General features: G+C 46.3%; 1 protein-coding gene across 2 annotated transcripts in view; it reads left to right on the forward strand.

The window, feature by feature from the left end:
• The window catches only part of WFDC1 (WAP four-disulfide core domain 1), a 795354-nt gene that overhangs the window by 585467 nt on the left and 188107 nt on the right, over window positions 1–21780 (forward strand). The window contains exon 6 of one of the 2 annotated variants that reach the window (XM_069636224.1): window positions 21095–21169. The exons of the other annotated variant lie outside the window; for it this stretch is intronic. Coding sequence (XP_069492325.1) covers window positions 21095–21153 — 59 coding nt within the window. The 3' untranslated portion in view covers window positions 21154–21169. The remainder of the gene's footprint in view (window positions 1–21094; window positions 21170–21780) is intronic. 2 annotated transcript variants of the gene reach the window in all.

Here is a 21780-nt window from a genome sequence, read left to right on the forward strand (position 1 = left end):
TGGCAGACCTGGTTAAGACATTTTTATCACAATGATTGTGCATTTACAGCTCCAATTAAGTCATTAACTAGCCGGAGATATCTTTAAAAAAAACTGGCAAGTACTTCATGCACAAGGTTTGATGCTAAAGTTTGATAAAGCTAGCTCAAGGCGATCCCAGGAGGATGTGCTTTGAGCGGGGAGGGGCAGGAAGTGAGTCAAAATGGCCATTTGGTATTAGCATGGCCATGGGCAGTCAATACGTTGGTGCATAACCAAGCAACTCCCACAAGCTATGTGTCCCACCTATTATGCAGTTTCTCCCTTCCTGTACTCTAATGCAATAGTTTCCGCTTTTGGGTGGCTAATAGCCAAAACGAAAATGAGTGCACGTTTTCACGTGGCTGGCTGAAGAGGCCTGCTGGTAAATGGCTGGGCTTTTATGCATACCTATGCAAATCGGACGAAAGCCTGTTGCTTATTTCCCAGAGGGAAGGGTGCAGGAAGGAAGTCCTGCCAGTACAGAAAGCTTTTGAGGTCATTAGCACCAAGGCAACAGTGTTGCTGCAAGCTAAGTAGAGCCCTTGTTCTAGGAACTAAACATGCTTGCTTAAGAGTCTGCATCAGTGTAGAGCAGGGGGAGGGGCGAGGTGGCTGGGGAAGGCATACTGCCTTTCACTAGCAAGGGAAACGAGGGAAGACTACAATGTTATATATTTCCATGATACAAAGAACAAGTCAGTTCCATGTGTTTTTGTAGATTTGCACAAAGTTTTGAAGGATTAAAATATCTCTCTCTCTCTCTCTCCTTCCAGCCAATAAGATCAAAAACTTTCCCATAGCCAATAGCCATTAACAAACCCATTAGTGTTGTTTTCAGTTGTGTGGAGGGGAGGGTGGTGAGGGATCAGGAAACATTTTGATTTAGTGGATGCGGCAGGCAAGGGCACACACTGACCAGTGAGCAGGTGTAGAGCGGGATAGGAGACTTCATCGTTTGCGTGCCCTGGACAATGGTCTATGCCCCACAGCCATAAAAGCACAATGACCAGGGAGAGGAAGGGCCAATCACACCTATAAGTGAGGTGGCACACTTACTGAAGCAGGCAGCATACAAATATTTTCTGAAACCTAAAATCATAAAGTTGATTTCTGCAATTTAAATTATGGTTATTTTTGTGGGAATATAGCAGTTTTTTACATCATGCTTAATAAACGGCTGAACTACAGCAAATAATAAATGACATATTATGTTACTTGCCGACAGATTTCTGCAGAAGGTGCATAGTTGACTGTGGGCCCCTACAAATTACATCGCAAATATATATTCTGCTGCATTAACAACTTAAGTTTAAGTGAAAAAATAAGGTTGATAGTAACAAAAATGTCATTCTAGAGGGGAGAGTAGTAAAATCAAAAAGTGATAAACGCAAGGATTTCAATTAAACATTACCGCTATCATTGCTCTGAACAACATTCCATTCCATAATTCTTTAGTATATCTGTGCCATTACAGAAGGGGACTAGCCATTCGCAAATGACTATTGGTTCGAACACCAAAAGGTGCAGTTTAGTCTCAATTGCTAGGCCATGTACTCTCTGTACTGCAAGCAACCACAGGCATTTTTAGGCTTTGCTGTCTAGCAGTTTGTTCAGGGCAGCTCACATTACTGACAGGGCCAAGGCTGATTTGCAGACAGTGTGGAAGGCTGACCAGAGCAATGCCAGTGGTTATGATTGATTTGGAGACTTGCATCCATCTTTTTGTAGTTTTGCCTTCTAGATGTAAGCCAGAACTCTTGCAGTGGAACACAGATAGGATGGAGACATGATGAGAGGAGAACCACATATCCTATGGGCTTGTTTGGTCATGTACCCACCCAATGACTAGCCATTGCATTACTACCAACTACCTGCCCCTTACTGCCAAAACATACCCTTTGGGATCTCTTTGAGCAAGCTCTATCACAAAGTAACACCATTATTTGTGCTGTATAGGACCTGACAGTGTTATAGCTAAGCATTCTTTTTAGTCTTTAAGTACTTAATTGCCTCTATAAATGAGCTTGTGGGATAAAAATCTATTACTGTGTGTCTGCAGTCAGTAGATTTTATAAGCAATATATGTGCTAATGCCCCTGCTCCTTGCACTGGAGTACTGTCTATAACAAGCAATCGCAAAACAAGCAGTTTTGGATTGCGCATAGGTATTAGACAGACATTTTCCAAGCAATGACATCATACGTGCATAGTTTCCAGGCTGTTCCCATTTTATGGCCAGGTGGTGCTAATATGTCAGTACCTGGCAAATGTCTATTAATGACTAATCAAAAGCCGAAGCTGTTGTCTTTGCCAATGCAGGCTGGTTTCAGTTTGTCTCCCTAAGTGAATGTGTATAAGCCCCGATGTGGGTGCCTTGTTTGCCAGGCCCAAGGAATCAAGCTGCACATCACTGAGTTGACCCAACATGGTCCTACCTGAAAATGAATGGCTAGAATGACAAGTGTGGACCAGTTTCAAATCTTCTCATGCATACTCGCCAGTGGGGTTCCGGCCGAAATGGTATCTATGTCTGTGTGGAAACCTGGCCTGACCTGTCCAAATCTTTCTTTCATGATTCAAACTGTTAAGTACTGAATTGATAATCTCAGACTGTTTGAGTAATTTAACAGAGTTTGCATGCAAACAGAATACATCATGCAGATTGAGGGTCTTGTTTGAAAAGTATGATGTAAATCCTGGGTCCTGGGTGTTTAGGCAGTGACGGAAATGGGAACATTATTTGCTGGTGGACCCACCAGTGATGGGGATGGGAGTGGGTTGAGAGGATTGTTCCCACCCCCCACCAAATAAACATTTGCCTCTCAGAAGATTATTCATGAACACCTGGAAAAACAACACAAGGGAAAAGCGTTTACTTTAATGTTACAAGCAAAGTATAAACGGCGTACATATTTTAAAACTATAAAACTGTATTTAAATATTTCCTGAATAGTGCAATCAGTGGTGGATTTAACATTTGGACAAAGGCTCTGCCTCTCACATCCTCAAACCCACACAGCCAGAGCTGCACAGGCCCTCCCAGTGAGGTATTATCTTTTGAATGTGTCTCAGAGGCAGATTATTTACATCAGGAAGTGATTAGAGATGTGAAACGGTAACTGGCAATGGCCACTGCTCTGGCACTTTTTTCTTAAAATTATAGAAGGTGTGTTTTGTGGGTGATTAGAAATGGAGAGGATGCAGAACAAGCTGTTTGAAACAATGACATTGTCAAGCATTTCATTTCACTTTGCGTCTTTTGAGATTTGTCATTAATTTCTAGGCTGGAGATTGTAGGCTTCCGTTGAGGATTGCGAAAGTTAAGCTACATTCATAAGGGGTCATTTTCCAAGTCTAGCACAGTGGGAAAAATTGTGCTAATATTGTGTATCGACACTTTTTATGCACTGAGGTATTTTGTATGATTTGACAGCATAAGTTGGAGATTAGATCGAATTTAACAAGTTTGCCTGCTCTTACAGGTCCCCCTGCTAAGTCCAATTGGTTTTCCACCAGCATGTATTTTTGTGTTGGTGGAAAACCAATGTTCAGGTCCTGGGTCCAGCCGGTCCGAACAGGTCCAAACAGGAATTGCACATTTCTTCATCTGCCCTTCACTTCAGACACCCGGGCGAGAGAAACCCTTGATTTAAGAGTTAAGAGCAGAAAGAAAGAGAGACCTGATCAGCAACTGCAAAGAAGAAGAGGCTGGAGGGCTGTTAAGTAGGAAAAAAGGGTGGAAAACAGGAAGGCACCAACAGGATAGCAGTGATTGACAGGTGGGCAGGGCTTAGGTCACATGACCTAGATCCACTTGCACCTGCTCACCAACTGCAAAGGAAAAGAGGCTGGAGGGCTGCTTAAGTATGGAAAAAGGGTGGCAAAAACAGGAAGGAATTCTCATTTAACTCCCTCCCCACCTACACCAAAAAACCCACAAGGGGCCTCATTTCAAGTGTGCCAGTCCGGAAACAATGGTGCCGGTAAGCCTATCGGGACCGTTGTTACCGGACTGGCACACTACGGGTTTGCCTGTCGGAGCCGCTGTGCCAAACAGGGCAGACCCTGCCAGACACAGCAGCCATGGTAGGCAAGCTGTCGCGGTAGCACCGGCACCGCTTTTAACGGTGCCGGTGCTTCCGTGGTCCCCACTGCCATGGAGTCCTATCAGACTCCATGGGAAAGGGGATTAACAGAATTACTGGCACCTGACTTCCCGGCCGCCGGGGTTGTAATACCCCGGTGTTACCAGGAAGTCAGGTGCCAGTAATTCCCGTAATGAGGCCCAATGTCTTTCTTGGCCTGGCTGGGGAGCATTGCGGGTGATGTTTCCTCCTCCTCTCCGAGGGCTGAGCAGTGAGGCCCCCAGTATTTATTCCATCTCAAATGGTGTGCACTCTGCAATGCCACCCTGAACAGTGTAGCTACTCCCAAAATGCTCTGGAGGAGGTACATGTGGCCCCACCATCTTGTTGTAAAAGACAGCCCCCCCACACCACTCCAAAATACTGAAGCACGAAATAGGACATTTTGTTCTTTACGAAATGGCATTTGAAGCATGACATTTTTTGTGCATTTTTGCAGAACATTTTAATTGAGTTGAGTGCACAAGGGAGTGCTTGCATGCAGAATAGAGGCCGGGGGTCAGTAGGCAGACAGTGCAGGTTGAGGTGTTTCCTGCCTCCTGTTACCACTCCCAGTGGGGCTTGGCAGGGAGGAGGGGCCCTTTCTCCCCTGCCATGCCCCTGTACATCATCGTCTGGTACATACTGTTTACATGCTGGTTATAATATGCAATTGTCCATGATGGCTTTTTGTTTGATGTGTTTCTTATACTGTTTTGCTATTGAATTTCATAATTTTGTTCAATATATGTGGGCCATATTTTCAAAGAAAGGTGTGTGTGTGTTCGTGGCACGTCCTGACACATGCACTGCCCATCTATTAAACCATGAGTTGGGCTATTTTGAAATGGCTTATCCTGTGAACTGAATCACTTCTAGAGGCACCTAATTTTTGCAAGTAAGTGTGTTTAAGTGATTTACCCAGGTTCACAGACTTTGATTAAGTGGTAAATCCAGATATTGAGACTATCTTGAAATTTAGATACTTGACCACACATCTTCCAAGCTCAAGTTGGTACAAATATGTGTTGAAGTTTGGTTTTCAATACCTAAAGTAATACCCAGTTTTATACAATTATTTTAAAAAGTCACATGATAAACCAACCTGTCAATGTCTGATCATTGAAGAAACGCATTGATAAAAAAGAGCAAGGGAGTCATTTTATTAGAAATCCTAAATTGCATAGGGGACAACTCCTGTTTGCAATTTTTTTTGCAAAAGAGCACCTCCATTTTAATTGTTTCTACCAATTACTGGTAAAGTAAACTGTAAAACACTGGTAAATATTGCCTTTGATGTCCACTTTTCCACTATGTGTCTGGAAAAAGTATAAATCCCTCCCACAATTCACGATTTTGGGAGCCATCAACAAAGGTTTCGTTTGGATTCTGCCTGTTTTTAACAGGGTGTAAAAGTCAGACAGATTCCATAGGAATCCATTGGTTTTCCACCAACTGTTGCTGGCTGAGACAATTATCTGGTACAGATGTGGATTCCCCTCTTCCCTCAGCTTTGAAATCAAAGGGGCTCCCTACAGGTCACAGAGGTGGAGGAGGTTCCTCAGGTACTTTTGGAGGTGATGGAAAATTCAGAACCGTCCGCTACCACAAAGGACAAAGGAAAGCAAGACCATTTTCTGAGGGCCTTTCGAGTAAAGGGAGCCAGAAGAAAAATGGTGGGAAATTGCTAATTAAGAAAAGCAGCTGATCCTCCAGTAGGTTTCTGTGGGTTCTCTGCCTTTCAGGCGTGGACATGACACTTGTGTAGATCCTGGAGCAGCGATGCAGAAAAATAAAAACACCCAGAAGCAGAGAGGACTACATTTTGAGGGGGTTTTATTGTGTAACACATTAAATAAGTGAATGAGATTTTGCTGTGTGTGGCCACAACCGAAGTGGCCTGGTTGTAACCGGTCATCTCCATAGAAAAGGGAGGCCTCCCCTCCTGCCAAATCTATGTTTTTTTCTTGGTTTGGCTGTTGTTTGGTTCTTTCAGTTATGTATTTTCCCTACAATCAGATCACTGGGGCGTGGGGCGGAGGGAAGGGTGTGCTGCCATATTGGATGGAATCCCGGATCCACAGATCATGGTAGGCTCAGAGTTGCCACCCTGAATGTGAAAGGTCTGAATTCCCCAACATAGACATCGTTATTGGCAAGGGAAATACAGAGGAATGCCTTTGGATGTTCTATTCGATCCGAAAATGAATTTGAAAAGGGGTGAGGAATATAACATTTATCGCAAACATGTGGGGCAATGCGTCGAGTCCTCAGCATCCATGAAAGAAGGGGGACTGGGGATCCTGCTGGCGGCAGGAACATGTGGGGCAATGCGTCGAGTCCTCAGCATCCATGAAAGAAGGGGGACTGGGGATCCTGCTTGCGGCAGGAACATGTGGGGCAATGCGTCGAGTCCTCAGCATCCATGAAAGAAGGGGGACTGGGGATCCTGCTGGCGGCAGGAACATGTGGGGCAATGCGTCGAGTCCTCAGCATCCATGAAAGAAGGGGGACTGGGAATCCTGCTTGCGGCAGGAACATTTGGGGCAATGCGTCGAGTCCTCAGCATCCATGAAAGAAGGGGGACTGGGAATCCTGCTTGCGGCAGGAACATTTGGGGCAATGCGTCGAGTCCTCAGCATCCATGAAAGAAGGGGGACTGGGGATCCTGCTGGCGGCAGGAACATGTGGGGCAATGCGTCGAGTCCTCAGCATCCATGAAAGAAGAGGGACTGGGGATCCTGCTGGCGGCAGGCCTCACCCTGGAAGATGTAAGGGTATAGAAGGATGTGGAGGGACGACTCTTGATGGTCAAAGATGTTTTGGGAGGGATGCGACTAACTCTAATTTTTTTATATGCCCTTAATACGCAACAGGAGAAATTTGTGGAGTGAGTGTTCACATGGGTGGATGAGTGCGCAGAGGGAGCCAGACTCCTTGGAGGAGACTATAACGGTACTAAGTGTCAATATCGATTGTTAACAAATGATTTCAGAAATGACATCTTTAGGAAGACTGCTTGGAGATTGCTCCGCGCGGTCTTTCTAAATAGAACTGTTATGCCCCGCGATGCACAAGAGTGTGCGCAGGGGCTGACAGGTGCGGCGGGCCAGGAAAGAGGCGCATCGCTGGGGCCCAGATAAGTGTTTGTGTGCGCCTGTGTGCGCCTGTGTGTGTCTGTGAGGCTGTGTGTGTGAGCAATGTTTGAGGTGGGGAAGGGAGGGGGCATGGAGCGAGTAAATGTGAGTGTTTGTGTTACTGTGTGAGTGTTTGTGTGGCTATGTTAGTGTGTCTGGGGTGGGGTGGGTAGAGGAGGGAGGCTTTGGGCAGTGAAAGGGAGATGGTGCTGGAGAAAAAAGGGGTTTGGGGGTTAAACCCCCTGATTTTGAGGAACTCTTCCAGCGCAGGATGGGGTAGGGGTGAGCGGGGGATTGGATTCCGACCGGGGGTCATGGAAGTGTGATATTTCCACATATAGAAGGCCGCACAAAATCATCTGAAAAAATCTGTCTTTTAAATGTTCGGCCTTTAAAATGCTGAAATATCACATAGAACTGACCTTAACATGGTGAGAGATCTGAGGCTAAACTGGGGCTTAGGTGAGGGCAGGGAGGGGAGGCAAAAGGGGACGGAAGAGCGGGTGATTGAAGGCAGCTTGCAGGAGCATGGCTGGGAGGATGCTTGGAAGACACTTCATCCGACACCTGGAGGGTCCACTTTTTAAATTTTTTTATTAGCCCCCATCGCTCGTATACCGCAATCAATTATATACTGATGTATGAGAACAGGGAGTACCTGTTACAGGGAGCACACGTGCAGACAGGAGAATGGTCCGATCATAACATGGTACTGGCGACACTACAATGGAGAATGGAATCAAGGGGCATGTTTCCATGGCAGTGTAAAGACACGTTGTTGTATGACCGGGTCTTCGGAGACAATTACATCGGGAAATGGAGCATCACTTTGTAACTAATGATATAGGTGAGGTAGGCCTCAATATTGAGTGGGAGGCTGCCATGCTGCAGTTCGAGGGCTCCTAATGGCTGAAGGAGTGAGGAGAAGAGGGAACGGGTCCTACTGGTAGCTAAGCTGAGGGTAGAAATCAGCAAGTTAGGAGGACAGCTGGCTAGAAGTGTTAGGGGCAGGGGGGAACAGATGCAGGCAACCCAGTCCAAAAGAGGGGAGTTGGGCAGCCTGGCATAGCGGGGCATATTGCCCTCCGAGAAGACTCAAACACACAGTATACGAGAAGGGCGACAATGCAGGGACGATGCTGGCGATTTGCATACGAATACAGACCACCAAGAGGAGAGTGAAATTAAATAAGCAATAAGCCCAGAGGTGGGGGGCGTTATCGCTTCAGGTAATGCCCCGGGGCCCATAATTAGACACAAGGGACATTAGTGAACGAACTGGGGCAGTAGGAGTGCCAGTGGGCACAATTTGGGCAACAAGAGTGGCATTGGGGACGAATTGGGGCAATGGAAGTGACATTAAATAGCATTATGGCCATGAGTTTGAGATGGGACAGATGAGAGTGATGCAACACAAGGGTAGGGGACTAAGGTTGGCATGGGGCAGAAACTGCCAATGAGAGTAACATTGTGGCAAAACTGGAGGTAGCAGCACTGACATGGGGCAAAACGTGAGAAACATGATGGAGAATGGGAAAAAACTGGAAACACAGAGGTTGGCATGAGCAAGAATTGGGTCAATGAGACTTGGCATCAGAATGATGTTATGTTATTGGGTTTTATACTGCATGCTGCTGCCAATTCCAGAGTCTCTTTGATATTTTTAACCTGCACAAAAAAATGGGTCGGTTGTTGGATTGTTGGAATATCACTTTACAGAATTGCTTGCGAATCTCATGACTGTTTTCATATATTTGCACTCCAAAAGTTGGCCATCAAATGCACCTATTAACACATTATTCATAAAAGAGTTCTTGGTGGAGCCAACCCAAAATCCAAACAGCACCAAAAACCAAGTGACTTCTGGCACGCCTGCTGCACTTACGCGCAACAAATCGGGGACAATATTTACGCCCCACCACTTGAACAATTCACCAGCCTCTCCACTGGCTCAATGGTTGTGGAGTGGATGCTTAAAAGATCTGTATATAAAAGGCAGGCGGAAGGTTTGGAGCCCCCTGCAGGTTACATGCAGTTTTCTGCGGAAAAACAGATCGATTACCCACCCAAACAAATGCATAGGCTGTGAGGTGGTTTGCTTTTACCTTGGAAGGTCTGGAGCACAAAAAGTATTTACTGGAAATTCTGCAGACTATTTCTAGCAGATGAATCAGTGAAAGATGTCTCTTATTCCTATTCTATGAGTGATGTGCTGGGTTACACGCCAACATCAAACTTGTGGCCATTGTAATGGTTTGCCCAAGAAGATAGTCCTGTGCATTCCAGAATATCTGAAAATGCCCTCTATTCCTCCCCTCTTTTGCCCTTCCCTCACAATAATTAGGCATTCATACCCATTCCGGCGTGCCAAAGGGCCGATAATACCCGATCCAACGGCCAGAGAGGTTATGAATGCTATTAGCACCCTGGGTTGCCAATCCGGTAACCCGGGGTGCTGAGAGCATTGTATTTTGTTTGCTCGCAGTGTCCCATTCATTAAAACAAAATACTTTAGCAAGATGGCCGGCACAGAGCTGGAAATCGGGGCTTTATACGGAGCTCCTCTTCCATTTCCATGGTGACCAACACAGACAATGGGAGAAGGCAGCAGCAGCGGCAACTCATGCCAGCGCAGAAATCGGGTAAGTGGGGGGATTAAAAGAAGAAGGGAAGGGAGTATGGAGGGTGCAGGGAAGCTGGTGCGGGTGGGGAAAGAGCCATCAGTTTGGTCAGAACACGGGCTTAAATTGGTAGTTTCTGCCCGTGTTCCGAGCAACCTGATTGGTGACTGCCCCAAGCCACACTGCAAGCTCAGGGTGAAAATCGTCATGCGTTATGTGGCCTGAATTTAAACACGATGCTCGGCCAAGTGCATTAGTGTGCTAATGAGATGAGAAAGCAGAAGCATTGTGCAATGTGCACAGCGTTACAGAACAAGACCCACAAAACATCTGTGCTGGGACCCACCTAAAATTCAGAGTGTAAGAATAGCCCAAATAAGTATACTGAGGTCATATGCCCCCAGGTGGTAGGCCAACCCTGTAGGTAACGGCTGGCCGCCCAAGTTAAGAGTGCAACAAGCACCCCTTAATGAGGGTGGCAGTGCCATTCCCGAAAGGGTCAGCACGCCATCGAGGGCCATATCACCATTAGCACCCATGTAATTCCCTACAGCGTTGCTAATGGTGTCTTTTTTTGTTGTTTTTGAATCAATTTACCATTCTTGCGCTGCCTGGTGCCACAGCAGTGCTGCTAACAGGTAGTCCAATTTTCATGTGGATGACTGATGCCGGGCAGCGCAAGAAAGGTACGTTCGTTTATTTATTTTTTTTACAAAATAAAGTCACCATTAGCACCCATGTAGGAAACTATACAGTTGCTAAGTGGTGAAGGGGGAGTGTGGAAGGGAAGGGCAGTGGTGCTTCCCACCAAGGCTACTCGGAACGCGGTCTTGCACTATAGAATACAGTCCATGTACGACCATTCTGTTCGGAATGTGCTCCCTCCCAGGGTGTTAATAAGGGTTTCAAGTGATGGAGTATTCAGTGGCTAGCTCAGCTTGGGACAAGCCGTGTCCCTTTTTTGTAGTGGACGGAAGTGGTGGATTGGCCTACAGGAAACTCAGGTAGGCCTCTGAACCAAGGGCCTGTTTTATGTGGGTACCCTGGTTTTCTGTTCCTCTTACACTCTCTCCCCTGGTCACCAAATTTCTTTTCTTCCATCTAACATCATCTCCCACATGCCTTGAAACCAAAGGATGTGCTATAAAACTTTCAGTACTGTTTTTCCTCAATCTTAACAAATGTTTATCTCTTTTTTAGTTATGTTTAACTACTTATTAATGGCAATAAAGAGACAAATGTGCTTTAAAATTCACTATTTGCACCCATTTTTCAAACTTCTCCTGAACAGAGATTTGGCTTTTTGGCATGGTGCAATCTGATGCCACTTTGAAGCACATTTCCAGGGCCATATTTTCTTCCGGGTCCACCCCTGGTGGAACGGGCCATTTCGCTCAGATATACAGGGCAAAGAAGGATGAAGCTTGTTGAAGAGATGGGCCTTCCCTGTGAGTCACAGGATGCTGCTTGAGCTGATTCTGAACATGGAATGAGTGAAGGCTCTGCTCTGCGAGTTTTGTGTGGTGACAATAAGAGAAGAAATGTTTATGGTTGAGTGGATTGTCCCGATTGTATTGAGGCCAGCTGCAGATAGAGGCCTATACGAATCATTTTATTTTATTGTTTATTTATGTTGTGCTTAATATCAGCCAGTGGTTCTTAAGCACGGGATAGGGATTCGAACCTGTTTTTTTGCCTTGCTTCCAAGACACATGTGTTGCCACTGAGCTATCCTTCCTCCCCTGATATGCTGATAGGGGCCTACAGATCGTTATTGTATTTTATTTATTTGTTGTCCATTTGCAATGCGCCTATACACATCAGTTTCGAGGCACAGATCTGTTCTGTCTGCAGAGCACTAAGCTGGAAGAATGGCTGATTGATGAGTGTTAGGAAAGATTTCATAATTGTAGGTAATTGTCCTTCCATGTGGCAACCCCCAAACTTTTTGCTGTTGTTTTACACCCTGATCTAGACTTTGGGCTTTCGCTCAATTCTTACAGGGAAACTGACATGCCCTTAAGACAATCAGTACCTGGAGACACCAGTTTTCCGTAGTTCTTTCCTCATGTTGCAGCTTTCGTGCAACATGTCACAAGAGGGCACTGTAACCTAATTTACTGCACTCTTGGGTCTCTAGTCATTCCAAAGGCCCTAGAAAATCTCGATGGATCTATAACGAACCGTGCAAGTGTGTCACGGACGGAACTGGTGGCAGCTATCGTTTCTTTGTGTTTTGAACCTCTTTTTGCCATGTTAACCGCACTTCCCAAATAGGTGGCCTGGCTCCCAAAATGGCCATGCCACGAGGCCCTTTGTCCTGTCCGCTGACCGTCTTGCCCCTTCACCTTCCCCCAGGTCGAGCCGACCCGGGGCAGTCCTTATTTGGTCATGCACTTTCCCGCAAAACACAACGCTTTCGCTGGCTTCTGCATGCATTGGGTAAGCCTCCAGGATGTGGGCTGGGATGTCTGTTCCCAATACACATCCTGGGTGCCAGAGAGTCTAGTATGTCTTGAATGCCTGGGACCACTGTGATCCGTGATAGGTCCACGTATGGTGTGAGTGTTTTACGAGCAGATCTCCCATTGGGCCCTCTCCGTTTTGGCGCGAAGGGAATTCTGGATAAGAGGAGGCTGAAAACCCCACTACCATGTCGATCTCCTGAGTTCTCACGAATGAAGGATAAGGAGCCAAGTATCCTGCCACTAAGAAGCTGAGTCGAGGAATCGCTGGTGACCCGCTGAAGGTTTGGCACACTGCACTGCTGTCGTCCTGGGACACCACTCGGCCTCTGATCATACGAGAAGGTCTGCAAAGGCGCTTCAACCCTTTAGAATAGTGGGAACAACTATTCTCGGCATCTTCACCAAATCCTGTACGTAAGCCTTCGGAAGCGTCCCTGGGCCATCCAGTGGACTGACCAGCCTACACAGGAATCGTCATACACGCAGTTGCCCTGCTGTGGTAACAATCTGTGCGTGTTCGCTGCATTTGGGACACCCTCGACCCTGACTCCTGCTGTCACGGAATCTACACGGCCTCGAGACATACTCCTGATCGCATCTGAACCTGCCAGTACCGAAACTGAACTGTAGAATCCTGGGTCTGCCTGCATCGGGGACCGGTGAGTAGTCAATACCCTAAACCGGTCGCCCTCCCGCAAGAGCCTGTGGCTTTCCATCGCTGTTGTAAACAGCAACCCTTTTCCGCACTCATGCCCTGCTTCTGCCCACAAGTGGAGGCCGCGCTTGAGTAGCGGGGATCTGTTCATCATCGTTTTGTTCACCTCTCTGAACTGCCTTATTTCCCTGAAGAGACTCTCCTTTGCCCGTTGGCACCCGCATGTGCAGGTACTTTTGAGCACAAGGCTCCACTCTTCGTAGGGCTCGGACTTCCTTCTAGTTAGGTGGCCTCTGATGTCGAACTGGGTCTAACGATTACTTGCACTGCCTGTTTTCCCCCCCATCTAGGTGGTCTGCCTATTTCGTGCTTCTAATTCCTTAGACCCCTTGGTCTTGAATATATATATATTGTATTGATTGTGATGTGTTGGTTTACTGGAGTTTTATCGTGATTCTTTACTATGGTCGATGTAACAAAGGCCTTGTAATAAAACCTGTCTGGAGTAATTTGTAAGCGTCCTTGCTTTGTGTGCTCATTGCGGGCTTTCAGTCACCCTCACCCCTCTTGAGACCTAGTCTTGACCGCCGCCATCACTACCCTGATTGGTCTGGCTTGTCCAGAGGTTACCCTGTTCCAAGAAACTAGGCTGGCCTTCTGAACCTCTGCCCCTCCAGGACAGAGTTCAGAAATCCATCTTAACAATGAGGAAGGCTTTGCACTTCACTCTTGGCTGGTCCATGATAGGGGGTGGGGCGACGACCCTATGGCCCATTATGGGCAGGTTGCTAGCGCATTGAACTCCTACCTCCTTTATGTACTGGTGCAACAAGACTGCTCGGGACACCTTACAAAGAATGTCTCGAGTTCAAACATTGACAGCAGTTTTTTTTTGTTTGCAGTGCTTAATGTTTGCCTAGAATTTTGAATTCAGTTTGTAAAAATGGTCATATAGACCACCTTAGTTTGACACCTTATAAGACCACCTTAGTTTGGAAACATTTTTAGAATTCTAGAATCTTATCTATAAAAATGGCAACTGTTAACTTAAATGCTGTTGGTACGTCATTAAAAACAGCACTTGGTATTTGCACACATGTTTTGACATTGTGGTCCTCTCTTTAGGTCATAGTCATACCGTCTGACGTAATTTAAATCTTAAAATATGTTTTCTCCTTGAAATACCCCAAGGTGTCCACTTATAGCATCTCATCCGGAGTTTATATACATCTCAGTTGATACTTATAGAAACACGTGGACGCGCTTTCTTAGCAGGCTGCGTTTTCAACTAGCAGTGATGCTTAAAAGGCTGGCTCTGAAACACTACAGGCTTGAACAGCGCAGGCTGAAGCTCACCCCTCCACCTCTCAAAACGCCAGTAAATAAAGGGTGCCTTGCTTCCGGTTCAGTTCCATGTAAACTTAAATGTCGGTCTGGCCCAGCACCTATTAAGCAATTGCGCGTCCCATGCTTCCTAAAAATACTACTATAATGCTGTCAGAATGTTGGAAGTGGGTGAGGGAAGAGTAAATCCTGCACAGGGGGTTGGCAGACCTGGGGCCGTCACTGGGCGTAAAGGACACTGGGCCTCATTATAAGTTTGCCAGTCCGGTAGTAACGGTGCTGGTAAGCTACCAGCGCTGTTATTATCGGACCGGCAAACTACAAGTTCTGCTCGCGGATGCCTTTTTTGCCTGCGAGGTCTGACCTGGCGGGCGTACCGGCACCCGCAAGCAGAGCATGTCAGATGCACCGGCACCATTCCGGCCCACTGTTTCAAAGGTCTAGCTTTAGTGGTCAGTGGTGGGAAGTATAATCTGGGCTGAATTACAGTGATCAGACAAAGCGAGTGCGTGGACCTTCTCATCATGAATAAGTGCATTATCTGTGCTCCCCTCTCACCGCAACAGATTTTCTTTTTTAGTTTTGTCTGTTGCGTGGTGCTTTAAGCACTGCTTATATGCCAAAACGATTGTCATTCGATGTAAGAATAGGAGAGAGAGGATGAGAGGAAGGATACACAGCCTCTGGGTGTTGTTGAGATGTTCCCACCCGTTGACCGTGTATGGCCGTTCCCTCACTACCTGCTGCTGCTCCCCGCCCAATAAACAGCCCCCTGAGTTCTCTTTGAGCTATACTCTGTGCTCGCTGAGAAGCTTTTTAACAACGTAATTTCTGCTATAGACCAGCCCTTGCCTTGTGTAATTGCAATGGTATCAGGTAATATTGTCCCCACATATAATGTCACCATAGATATAGTCGCCGGGAAACGTCGTAGGTGACATTATATATGGGGACAACATATGGGGTAAATGGGAGCTGGGGATGGATGCAGGAGTGCCCCCGCTCCCTTAACAAAAAAAAATTCAGGGGTTACGGGGGTGTCCCCCGCATGTTCCAAGTGATAATGTTGTCGCAAAAAAACAGCGCCATTTTTGCATGGCAACATTTTTGCAGGGACATTATCACATCGAACCATTAAAATGTCTTAACCATTGTGCCTTTAGCCATTTGACTTATAAGCAGTGTGTGCGTTCCTGCTTCCCTTCTTTGTACTGAATTACTGTTAAAACAAGCATTGGCAAAACCAAATGTTTTGCCTCTTTTTATAGCATAACATGCCCAGGTACTCATGACCTATGTTGCCATCTCATGGTCAGATACTACCAATAAGACAGTGCATAAACAATGCGCATCCCACGCCTACGCAAAAATCAAAGCTGTTCACTTTGTCAATGCTTCTGTTTAATTTTGGGCCAAAAAGTGGTATTATAATACAATATTTTAAGGAAATTGACTAAAAAGGTTATAATCAGTTCAAATATTATGTGTATTCAATTTTCATGGCTTCTTAGCATTCATCAAAATGTACAAAGCATAAATAACCCTTCTCTTACAACGTTCCTTCATTTCCTTTTTCCCTTCCTGCTCCTTCCCAGTATTCTCCTTGAAGAGGATTTGGTTTGAACATACAAAGGTACACTTACCTTTGCTTTAAAGAGCATCTCCACCATTTAGGTTAGACCGGTCTTCAAGTCTCAGGCAACCGAGCTTGCCCTCAGGTTACAGGGCTCAAGCAGGTCCAGACCATGACATTTCCCTTAGATCACATCGCTTTCATAGGATTAGATTGCAGGCAGCTGATTTCTGTACTCTAATGATATTCAGCCTTTGCTGACACGCCTTGGATCAGGGATCCAGCCCTCTGTCCATAGCAATTCTCAGAAGACCGGAGAATTGCTCTCATCCTTTAGATATGCACAACAACAGCACATGCCAACATTCACTGCCTGCAGCCATGAAAACCCTGAGGATCCCTTGCACCAGACAAGTGGGAAACACATGTCGCACATAAATGGAGCTTTGGTATATTTGTGACAACAGTGATACATCATTTCACCGCAACAACGCTTGACAGTCTGTACTTTTGAGAACCCTCACCACAAAGTACCGATTTCAAAACAAATCCATGGTAAGAATATTGAAAGCGATCAAAATGGTCAAGGAATAATCAGCTTAGAGACAAGAAAGGGCCATTTTCCTATAGCAAATAGTGCACTGTCACAAGCTGCTATGGCCATTGAATCAGCATCCCTTCTCACTCAAACATCAGCCTGAAATATTTGACCCATTTTGCCCCAAAACAATTGTATTCATATTTTTGGTTTTGGTTCCAGTGTTAGGAATTAGCGACACACAAAGGGGAATACGGCTTTTACTAGAGGATGCTGCTTGAAACGGATGGTGTGCTTTGGTGTTAATTTATGTATACCCCGGTAGTAAGTTGAAACATTGTTTGCCATTCAACAAATATCACTCATTGCTTCCCAGTTCCCTTTTATCTCCATTCTCACATGTTAACATGCTTTGTTGTACAAGAGTAGAGACATTTCTAGAGGTGCAAATAGTTTTCAAGCTCCTCATGGTGATGCAATACACCGCTTAGTTACCATAAAATGCCAGACAGCTCATTTTGAAATGTAAATGCACTTTTCTTTACATGTTGGATCCCGTTACTTTTTTGACCATTTATATCTTTACATCAATGACGTTGGCAAGCATAGTTGTCATGCGACTCCAATACTATCCATGACACGTTTAACCCTTTGAACATGAGTAAATATAAGATTACAAATGCACCTTTTCATGGTGACTAGGAGATGTATTGCATTGCCTTGCAATGAGCTGCAGACCAATTAGCAATTGTCCACAAGACTGTTAAAGAGGAGCAGCAGGATCCATAGCAGTCAAGCCAATTACCAGCAGAGAAACACTCAGGCCCATGGAAAACTCCCCGCCGCAAGAACGGAAGACTCAGCCAAAGGGCAAAGTTTACTGTCTTTATTATCTACCAACATGACAGGGATCACACTAGAAAAACATGAATTCTCCAGGGCTCTCGTCTTCTGAGCATGTGTCACCCAGTTTTATCCAGAAGTGATGTCACAAAACCAAGTTCCGCCCCCAAAACCTATCGGGCGTTCAGATTGGTCAGTTTAGGCAATCTATATATACACATTCTATAAGGGTTTGTTCTCCTACTGGGTTCCCATATCTGGTGGCTCCTCTGGAATCACCTCTGCATGTAGCGAATACACTGGTGCAGGGTCATCGGGAGTCTATTGGCTCCTACAACATTTTATGTCTTCACGTGAAAGGTGACTCTGGATTGGGTAGAATGTTTCCTCCCAGTCCTGGGACCTTGGGTGGTTACCAGAGTGAGTGTCCCTTTTCAAGGCGATGAGAATGAACATGGAGGCGCTGTTTGTTCCCTGGTGATGCCATCTCTAATCACCTAAGCCTGGGAGAGTGCATTCCGTTGGCAGCTCGAGAGCAACACTAGTATCTTTTCACCTCTGGTTTGATGGGAAAAGCAACTCTCAGTTTACCTTGATTGAATGGGCATTGTCTTGCTCTGCTTGGACACGCGTGTTGAGACCACGAAATGGAGCAATCCTGCCAGTAATTAAGAGTATTTTAGCCTGAATTTCTTGCATGGGGCTTATCGTCTTGGTAACCAGAAACTTTCTGCCTCCACACCTCCTTGGCTGGGGTGCATCGTTTCTGCTTGTCTCTGGCTGCATGGAAAACTCCCCGCCGCAAGAACGGAAGACTCAGCCATAGGGCAAAGTTTACTGTCTTTATTATCTACCAACATGACAGGGATCACACTAGAAAAACATGAATTCTCCAGGGCTCTCGTCTTCTGAGCATGTGTCACCCAGTTTTATCCAGAAGTGATGTCACAAAACCAAGTTCCGCCCCCAAAATGCTTTGTTTATTAATGTCCTCATATTACTATGGCCAGCCACCATGCATTGCCCCGAAGGCCAGCAGCAACTTTATATGACCAGGTTCAGCCTAACATGCCAAACGCGCAGACTTGAAGACGTAGCTTCACGTGCCCAAGTTCAGCCTCACCTCTACAAGTGCCACAGTGCGCCAGCTAAGCACACATTGCAATATCACCTACTGCATTGGATCCCAAAAAAGTACATTTCTAATTTAGTGCTGTGCTCGGAGGAGTTAATCGATCAGGGAGTTCAGAAGGCGAGCTGTATTCACTGGTTTAAGCCCGCGTTCTGAGATTCCTATATGCTGTGCGCACCTCTTCCTCTGCCTCTCTCGCTCTCTTCTTTCCCCCACTCCACCTCTAGCACCCATGAAGAAGCACACATGGATGCTAAAGGTTGAAAAGAATTATTTCTTTTAAAAAACCGGCTTTCCTTCGTTACTGCAACACATTGCATCGTGATCGTGAATCTGCTTTCAATGTTGATAACGTTATCAAAATCACCACTGAAACAGACTCCCTCTGCCAGAAGCGGTGTTGCGGAACCTAAGGTAAATCCGTTTTTCTTTGTTTTATCATTTATTTCTTCCTTTAACACCCGGTTGTACTTTTTTGCAGGTGCTAAAGAACCGATATAAAGGCATTGCTGGTGTGTTAAGGGACCCCCGCTTCTCTCAAGCCCTTAACTTGGACGGTGGGCTGTTACCGGCAGGGTCGGCCCACCACCACTGGTTATGTTGCCTCATTAACTCCTGAAAATGTCCATGGCAGCTTCCACATTTCCATGCCATGTGTGCAATCCGCCCTCTTATGCACACACTATCTGTGTTAAAAAGCAGCTTCTGTAACTTATTCACATGTACTTTATTACAGGTTACATTAAGCTGTTCAAGATAGGAACCCCTGGGTCCCATCACCCAGGCTCAACTGACCAGGGTAGACCCTTGGGACTGCATTCATCACCAAACACTCCACATGACATCACCAGCTCTCCCATACAGGGGCAAGCACTTCACAACAATGTGCAGCAAAGGGGAATCAGTACGTTCTTCCATTACCCCAAAACATGTCCAGCAAAGATAGCCACTGGTAGAGGTTCCTTCATACATCATAGGTCCTGACAGACATCGTTCACACTTCCCTCACACTCACCTTACAGGCACAGCATTGCCGGAGTTCATTTGCTGGGTATTGCAGAAGGTTTCATGCAGTGGTCGAAGTGGGCAGGAGTGGTGCTCCTCTACATTTAAAATAACAGTTTTACTGTTACTATGCTTTTATTTGAAAAAGAAACCGTTCCGGAATTGTTTAGTTTTAGAATAAAAGCGTAGGAAGAAGATGAAACTTGTGCTTCAGTGCGCTGCACTGAACATTCCCTTAAACAGCAGGCGTGCTTGTTTAGGGGTTTAGAATGCGCGTCGGGCGGGGCGATGGGGTTTGTGGGGAGCATGGGCAGGCCAGCAGGGAACATTGTTCCAGTGCTTCTTTTGGACACTTCGACCACTGGTTCTATGTCCTTTTGCCGACACTCGTTTTTTCGAAGTAAAATGTTGGGGGTCCCGCTCACAATCCCCCTTCCCTGTAACATTACACCTTCCCCAGCACCCCCCACCTCTTTTAACCTTTTACCCCCATATATATATTCAGGTGAGATTTTTTTAAAGTAATTTCCTTGTAGAAATTGACTTAGAAAAAACGGGTGTCGTTGTATGTACACGATACCATTGCAGGATCATGGGAGTGTGGCCCTGTGCAGTGTGGAGCCATGGCATGTTCACGTGGCGGAGGTTTAGGGAAGGGGGACATGCAAGGCACAACCCAGCATCTAATCGCTTTTCAGACCCCAGCTCTCTCTTCATGAATTTTGGCAATTAAGGGGTCATTTTCTGGTTCTGCTGGGGATCCAGGGTGTGACAGGTCTGCGAAAAGGAAGCATGCCGAATGATGTCACTGGTGTTATATATCCGCCAGCAACGTTGCTAAGGAGTTTGTTGGAATTGTCATAATGTGGCATTCTTTTAGCACCTGGAACAGGGCATAACGGCACGGAGCCCTCGTTATCGGCCCGAGAGAGAGGGTGGATAACAAGGGCTCCGGGTCGTTATCCCCCATGTGGAACGGGGGATGAAGGCCATTTCCCTCCTCCCCCGGGTTGCCAAAGTGGTAACCTGGGGTGCTAAAAAAGGATTTTCCTTCCTACAACGGAACACGCGCGCATCCCGCTCTAGGAAGGAAAATCCTTTTCCAAGATGGCCACCATGGAAAAGGACAACGGCGCTCCGTACAGAGCCCCTCTTCCCTTCCCATGGCAGCCTGCGGGAGGCGAAGGAAAGGAGCAGGTGCGGAGGAGGCACCGGCCACTGACGAAATAAGCTAAGTAAGGGGGGTAGAGGGAGAAAATAATTGGAATGCAGGGGGGCGGCGATGGCGTTGTGGGGAGCCGGCCATCAGGCGGCTTGGAACGCGGGCTTGTACCGGCGGTTCAAGCGCACGTTCCTAGCCATCTGATTGGCTGGCTCCCCCGCCAGAGTGCTAATGGGTATCTAAATGTGGATCAGGCGAATGAAAGCGGGAAGATAACCTTGCTTCAGGTCGGTGCAGCAGAGAGTCAAGAATCCAATGGAGAAATCACTGGGAAGGGGGGAGGAAGAGGGCAGGGAATGGGATACCTTTGCCTGGTATTTGTGTGACAGCTACTTTAGTAATATTTTAACATGTCAACGTAGTAAATGTAGCAGCGTTCAAACTGTGATTGTGCGACATTTGTTTCTGCAGGGAGCAATACCAACAATGCGGTTGGCTACGAGAAGCCGCAGCAGAAACACCTGGGCTAGTCTCCGAGCGGTTCAGGTAACTATGAGGGAAACACACTGTTGGAAAATCAGCTTGCACGGGCGTGCCTTTTTCGCTCGGCATCGACCCTGATATCAAATATTCCCTCAGTATCTTATTCGCTGCTAGGATGAAAAGACGGACAGGAATGTTGACCTTTCTTGGCAGCACTGAGGACTCTCATGTTCCGACCTCAACAAAAAAGCCATGCACGGCGGCTGTCCGCCAATTCCAGGAAAAGGCAAACACAGCATCGCCCTTTGTTTTCAAAGCTCTTTTAAATTGCAGTACAGAGGAATAGTGTTGTTGAATACGAACACCAGCCCAGATTAGATTCCTGTCTCTAGCTTCAGCATGCTGGTTGAATGCAGTCCCAAACAATCATTGGCAAAGCCAACAGTGTTGGCTTTTATCTAGGCATTGGAGAGACATTTGCAGGCACTCCCATGTTGATACTATCCAGGGGAGGACTGATCTATAGGGAACCCTGGAGATTTCCTGGTAGGCCTCCGCACCCTGTGCTTTTTTGTGTGTGATATTTCAACATTTTCCTATAGGAAAACGGATCGGGCTTCCTGAAAATCTGTAATATGGAGCCACTTTGAAAAGTATTTGGCTCTTTTGGTTCC

This window comes from Ambystoma mexicanum, chromosome 1q (assembly GCF_040938575.1).
Source record: "Ambystoma mexicanum isolate Mex_15411 chromosome 1q, UKY_AmexF1_1, whole genome shotgun sequence".
In the NCBI taxonomy this organism is placed as follows: Eukaryota; Metazoa; Chordata; class Amphibia; order Caudata; family Ambystomatidae; genus Ambystoma; species Ambystoma mexicanum.